This window comes from Pistacia vera, unplaced genomic scaffold (assembly GCF_008641045.1).
Source record: "Pistacia vera cultivar Batoury unplaced genomic scaffold, PisVer_v2 Contig486, whole genome shotgun sequence".
NCBI classification, from domain to species: domain Eukaryota; kingdom Viridiplantae; phylum Streptophyta; class Magnoliopsida; order Sapindales; family Anacardiaceae; genus Pistacia; species Pistacia vera.
Genome location: NW_022196319.1, coordinates 439671 through 446547, shown reverse-complemented (window position 1 = coordinate 446547; position 6877 = coordinate 439671). Strand labels below are relative to the sequence as shown.

The window sequence follows — 6877 nt, the reverse complement described above, 5'->3', positions numbered from 1 at the left end:
TTAATTTAGGGGTGTAAATTGGAATATATGAAACTAGATGTATAAACTTACTATTTTATCAAACTTTGGGTCGGAATATATGTAAAAAATTTATAATAAATTTGGGTCTTTTTGGCTTTTATTTTTTTTTTATTTTTTTTATTTTCCTCCTTGGCCTGGATAAAAAATCATACACCATTTTTATTTTTGTAATATATTAAAAAAATAATAAAAAATTTGGGCCCCTATTTTTTGGGGGCCCTAGGCAGGTGCCTCACCTGCCTTCCCCTTTGAGCTGGGTCTGGTTCATGGCAAACCCTAAAAAGGAGGACGATGATAGACGAGCGATTGGTGGTTGGAATGTGATAAGTTGAAAGGTGAAGACGGAAGTGATTTTTTATAAGTGAAGCAATCGAAAATCACAAAAAATGTGCGTTGTTGTCGACGATTAAAGGTGGGGCGAGATAGGTTTTGGTCAAGAGACTGAAGAGAGAGTTTTCGTTGTAATAAGGTGTGTTGTTGACACTGAAAACAAACCCTATTTGACCTGGGTTGTCAACGCAAACGATGTAATTTAAGATGTTTTTACAAAATTTCAAATTTATAAAGACTTCTATGTAATTTATTAGGGATGTTTTTGCTAGATTTCAAACTTTTAAACATGCTAACATCATCAATTTGACCCATCGGTGAAACTAGTTCAACTGATCAAACCCAGACTCGACCACTTTGTCGGGTTTCAAACTGGACCAATTTTAAAACCTTGATATATACATCTTGTCCATAAAATGAACATTAATAATTTAAAACTTAATACTTGAATATCAATTCTTTCTAATCACTAAAAAATCAATCATCTAACAATCATAAAGAGAATAAACATTCCTACAACAATTAAGAATTGTTATTAGAATCGACTATTGACCACCCACCATCCACAAGATCAAGCCTTAACCATCACGCAAATTATATTGCTCCAATAAAATTCCTTATACAACTAACTGAATAAGATCGTTCACAGAATTGTAATAAATGGTTGAATGGTGACGCTTACTTAATATGTAGGAGATTAAATTAAACTTCATTTTCAAACGTTTAATCAACAACCCTCTCTATAAAAGCCACCACAAACCCATAGTTATTTTTACATTAAAACTCCAATTTTAAAAGCTTTATTCATACATCATGAAAGGAAATATGCTAAAAGTATAAAATCCAACTATTCTGTCATAAAAAACAAATAAAATATTTTCCTAATCCTGGACTTACCTGGACAAAACTTGGTTGAGCCTGTTAAAAGCAATTCAAATTAAACTATACCCAGGCAATTGAGGAAATCCCCTACCCTAAAATCAATATAATTATATTAAACTCATAAGAAGCTGGAATCAGTTGGAAAATATTGTAATAGCCATAGGTACAGTGTGGCACTGAAATACTAAGATCTACTTGCTTATAAACATTTCTAATACTAAGCAATATATGAAGTGAACTCCACATCCTTCACACTTGTAAGCTGTGAGATTTCTGGAGAGCCCACTGTGTTGATGAAGCAATTGACATTGAATGGCATCTCGATTGCCTGAATTAAACCAATTTATGTTATTAAAGGCAAGAAAATACATTGTCAGAGCTGTTAAAGTTTTGAATATGCAACTCAAGAAAACACCCAACTTGGGAGATGTGATTCTGCTTAATTGTATCTTGTCAAGACCGCGACTATTTTCTTACGGAGCAGCAGTAGGCAATTTGAAGTATGACTTGGAAGAATAATGAAACACTGAAAATATTCATACTTTCGCAACAAATTTATCAGGAAACATGTCTGTTTTGCTATTGACATCCAATAAATAATGACTTTCTTATAAATCAAATGCAAGGCACAGAGATATCAACATACATATCATCTTCGCTGAGTATTTTGCTCATACAGTTTGGCATGCTGGGCATGAAGAAGTTAAAAGTCATGAACATACATAAACAAACAACTACATACACACCTTGGTTCAAGGTGACTCAATTGAAGATCCATTCACATCTAAGCCTTCATGACACGGTATTAGCTCATCCTTGATCCTGTAGTGGAAATGAAAAGAACAAGCGAAGGACTAAGGAACTTGAAGAGCCTCATATAAATCAACCAAAATGCAAGTATTTTAATCAAAACTACCTCTCATCTACAGCAGCTACTTGGTTCTTCTTCCATGTGTTTAGATCAGAAGCTAGCTTCCTACAAGCGTCAGCATCAGCAAAAATATGCTTACTATCTCCCTGTAAATCAAAAGAGCATGATTCAGAGTTTCTCAACTGTTGAAAGCACCAAAGAGACTGGTAGCAATACATGCTTCAAGAGGAAATACTTACACTGACTTCATCTTGGTTACACCCAGGAATGCTTCTCAAGAGAACAGTGACATACTGCTCCATAGCAACCTCTGGATCCATGTCCCCCAGCTGTTTCCACGCATTCCTATCAGAAAATATTTTTCCTCCATCATTGAAGCCATGAGCCTTTTATATGTCTAGCAATCAAGCTATAGCCACAAAGGGGAGGCCTTATTTGGCTATTTCACAATTTACACTAAGTTCATCTGTCCTGAGCCTGATTCAAATTTTGCTCTATGCCATAACATTCAGGGTGCAAACAACCATTTCTTCGCTCTCTTCCCTTAAAATGAAAAGCTAATATGACAAATTGAGATTCAAGATAATGATCATTGATTTTCCTAATTTTGAATTGACTTTGCACGGTATTTGATTGGTAAGAAAATTACAGAAAGTGTGAAAAAGTGCAATAAATTGGAACAGGCTCCTGAGAATCTAGAGAGGATTTTAGAAAAATATCTTTTCAATTGATTCTTTGTCCCCCTTTATTGTATCCCCCAGCGAGTTTTAATAGTAAGATTGATGACCTGAACTCCATCTCATGTTCTCCTAGCTGATGTGGTTTCCATGAATGTAATGCAAGTTCCGACATAACAAACTTCAACCATTTTTTAAAGTAATAATAGTTAAAAATAAGTAACCAACAGAAACAGAAACGAGAAAGAATATGAAAAGGTAACTCAGAAAAGCATTCATAACAGAAAGAGACAGGAACGTAAGTGAAACCATTCAAACATCCCATTATAGAACACCATTTCTTACAGAATGCAAGTTCAAACTTTGTGCATACAAATTCTAAAGTAAGGAATAACTATTCTCATTCAGTTATCTTACCCAATCAAATTTGCCGTTTTTATTTTTGCCTTTTCACTCATTTCCCTGTATATCAACATTGCATTGCTCATTCCTGTAAGCTATTTTATTATATAGACATCAATATCCATTTATTAAAATTCTCAACATACCACCAGCACATATTCTCCACATCAGAGTTAAATCACCAACAACTGATTCTGAGATCAGCGAAACAATCATTTCTCAAAACTTGAGCTTATTCAAATTCCTATACATGTGCCGCTAATCAACTCCGTGGCAGTACTGGACCCAACTGACCAATAATTTCTATACAATTTGAGCATTCTAATTAAGACATATTGGGAACTCTCCACCCCTGAACCCAAAAAAAGATGGATAAAAAATACCCAATATAGACATAATCATTTTTAAGCAAAAAAAAAAAAAAAAAAAAAAAAACAACCAAGCATAATATGATAAGTAAACATAGATCTCAAAATCCAAAGAAGACGCCTAATACCAGTTTGCGCGAGCAGAGACCTTCAATGCCATCGGTTGGGGCTCATGGCAAGGGCCTTCAGTGGCAATCTTGTGAAGTCCATACAACTGCATCTTAACATCACTGCCAAGTCTTGAAATCCGATCAGCATTACTCTTATTCCCAACAAATGCCACAGCAACACCAAAAAGCCTCTCTAACTCAGTTCTCTCTATTCCTTCCCAATCATCCTCCTCATCAAACAACACCTCCTTAACACCATCTTGTTCTGCTTCTATTATCTCATGATCACTTTCACCCTTTAAAATTTCAATCTCTCCACTTTTGGCCACGCCATCTTCATGTTTATTAAATTCTGTTTCAATTTCTGTAATTTTTTCACTCTCACCAATTTTATTTACAACGATCTCTTCACATTCAGACAAACAACCTCTGCCATCATCTGCTTCTTCCGTCAAGTTTTCACCCTTTAAAACTTCATCTTTGGTTAAAGCTTTCTCACTCTCCAAAATTTCATCTTTAGTTAAATCTTTCTCACTCTCCAAAACATCATCTTTAGTTAAATCTGTCTCAAAGTTGGCAATTTTTTCACTCTCAACACTTCCCACCGCCAAATTCTCTTCACATTCACAAACACCATCATCAATTTCTTCAACAATTTCAACCTCCACTTCTCTCAAAACTTTATTTTCATCAATCTTGACATCATCACATGATCCGCAACCATCCTTCAAGATCTCTTCAGGTACTAACTTCTCTTGCCTCGACTCACCCAAATCAGCAACTTTCACAACTTTTTCAACAAACCCAGTTCTTCTCTCACATTCAAAACCCTTCCTTTTCAACTTAGCTTGGAATTTACGCTCTCCACTGACCAAGTCATCAGTGTAAGCCGAACGAGAAGAAGAAGACCCTGAAAGAAACTTGGCGAGGAAAAAAGAGAAAAAAAGAGAAATAGCAACAGTGAAGACAAGTTCAAGAAAAAGTTCCATGGTCGTTGTCTCCTTTGAATTGGGTTTTACAGGAGAGAAGAAAAGGTAGGAAAAAAAATCAGAAAAAAGAGTGTTATGGGTATGAAGAGAATTTTAGAGACAGATAAAAGTATATTGGTGTTATGGGAGTAATACAAGTATTAGTTGTCGGCCCCATCTTGCAGGTAAGGAAGAGGTATTCGAAAGGGACTCTCCACTAACAGAGAGAGCGCTATGCTGTGAGAGACGGTGGTTACCAATTTCAGTTTCTTGTTCAGGAGAGTCAAGCCATGGAAAAAATGTTGCTCTTGGACTGATTTATACTATGTTTATTTACCTGGCCACTGGGGCTCCTTTGTAATTTTCCATTACAAAGCAATCTATCTATTACTTCAATAAAATAATTAATTCTTAGGAACAAAAGAAAAAGAAACGTAAAAAGTTAAAGCTTAAAGGTTAAAGGGAGGATATGCTGCCTGTGAATAATCCAGTTTTTCAATTAATTTATATCTATTTAAATAAAAAAGGAAAAATGTTTTTTACATAATAAATCAAATATTTTTTAATTATTTATTCAATGCAATTTCAAGTATTTACACCTAATTACACAATCAGAGTTAATATTAATAATTCAAAGAAGTTTCGATATAGCAGACGGTAGAAGATTTCATTAAAAAAAAAACAGTAATATATATATTTAGATAATAATTAATTATAAATATGATGAGATAACTGACATATAATTCTGCAAATTATTTTGAGCAGTTTCCAGCTCAATAAATTTGATCAAAATAAGGAAATATCCTGTAGCTTCTCTGGAGTAAAATAAATTGTTGTGTCCATATAAAATCAAGCACATTCATTTCATCTTCTGGCTGCCGTATTTCACATGGATGCTTTTAGACTTGTCACAAATAAATGCAGGGAAAAGTAGATGCGTTCCATCTCTCTAATATTTGTCTTTGTCAAGTTTGATCAGCATGTTATACATATTTATTACATAAAATTTATTATTTAAAAGCCCTTGAATTTGAATCCTCGTGATAATTAATAAAGAATTATCACTAAAAATTTATTTCATCGTTAATTATGAAATATACTTATTAATTTTTATGAAAATCCGAGCTAAATAATAAAAAATATATATAACCTATACTTAATAGAAATTTACTAAAAAGGAAACATAGCAGCATCTAAATCAATGAACTAAACTTGAAAAGAATAAATAAAATAAGGAAAACGAGAAGAGATAGCACGGCAACGTCGCAAGCTAGATGGTCCATTCAAGTATTCAACGCTAACTTGTTTTAATAAGCAAATGGACTGTACTAACAATTTCTTTCAGTAAATGTGAATATATCATATATGATTAAGCAAGGCAAAAAGCACGTGTGAGAAAGAATTGTGCTGTCACTTGCATAGTGGCATTATCCTAGAAATAAAATATGAGTCGTATTACAAACTGTCACGTTCAAATTTTTTAGAATAAGTTATTGATGTAATATTATTTATAAAATATATCGTCATATAATACATGCTACATGTGTAAGTGCAATTATTATTATTTTTAGTAGATGCATATTTATAATTTGGTGCCTTAAAAGGCTATTTAGTTAGGGTTGTCTTCCTTAAATAAGATAATATCATCTTATATTACTATATTATCATGTTTGGTTGTCAAATAATATAAGATTTCGATAATCTTCAAAAACTAATAGTAATCGTTATTCGTTATATATGTAATAATATGAATACCACAATTTTCCTTGGTATTTTGAGAGTATTTGGTAATCTTATTTTTGTTACAATTTTACTCCTTATTAATAAAATTTTAGGATAGAAATGCCCTTGTTATTTAAACAATTTACAATAAATTTATAGACAATTTTAGTCTTATACTCAATATTTTTAAGACATAAGTACCCTTGTACTTCAACCAAATTACCCAAGACCACAACCAACCCCAGCCACCCAAGAGGACAACCGGCTAGCCATGCCGACGGTCTTGGGAAGGTGGTTGGGATGTTTTTGTTAAGTCTTAAACTTTTTTTATTGTTGGAGTGTTTTAGCTAAATCTGAAATGTTGGGGTTAAATATAAAATGCAAATTAATAATAATATTAAAATATGAGGACAATTTAGTAATCGAACCCTAAAATATAACATACCCACAAATTAATTCCTCCCAACCAAATACAAATTAATAATATATTAAAATATAAGGACAATTTAGTAATCTAACCCAAAAT

The 6877-nt window shown here is 33.0% G+C and overlaps 1 protein-coding gene across 2 annotated transcripts; it reads right to left on the bottom strand.

Annotated features, from left to right (window-relative positions):
- Positions 1-1326: 1326 nt before the first annotated feature.
- On the bottom strand, positions 1327-4650 carry LOC116146979 (acyl-CoA-binding domain-containing protein 3-like). Of its 2 annotated transcripts, XM_031432403.1 has the most exons (6): positions 4176-4650; positions 3680-4139; positions 2344-2449; positions 2150-2250; positions 1980-2055; positions 1327-1561 (listed from the first exon to the last, which is right to left on the bottom strand). In XM_031432403.1, the coding sequence occupies exons 1-5, from the start codon at positions 4648-4650 to the stop codon at positions 1986-1988; spliced, it is 1212 nt and encodes a 403-aa protein (XP_031288263.1). In that variant the 3' UTR covers positions 1327-1561; positions 1980-1985. The 2 variants fall into 2 exon arrangements, with proteins under 2 accessions (XP_031288263.1, XP_031288262.1); XM_031432402.1 differs by having other exon boundaries at positions 3680-4650.
- Positions 4651-6877: the final 2227 nt, after the last annotated feature.

Excerpts from the sequence above, each read along its gene's own strand:
- LOC116146979 (XM_031432402.1), bottom strand. The coding sequence starts at position 4,650 with ATGGAACTTTTTCTTGAACTTGTCTTCACTGTTGCTATTTCTCTTTTT. Across the intron at positions 2,450-3,679 it reads GTCTCTGCTCGCGCAAACTG|GAATGCGTGGAAACAGCTGG; the intron begins GTATTAGGCGTC and ends ATTTTCTGATAG. Across the intron at positions 2,056-2,149 it reads GTAGCTGCTGTAGATGAGAG|GATCAAGGATGAGCTAATAC; the intron begins GTAGTTTTGATT and ends TTTCCACTACAG.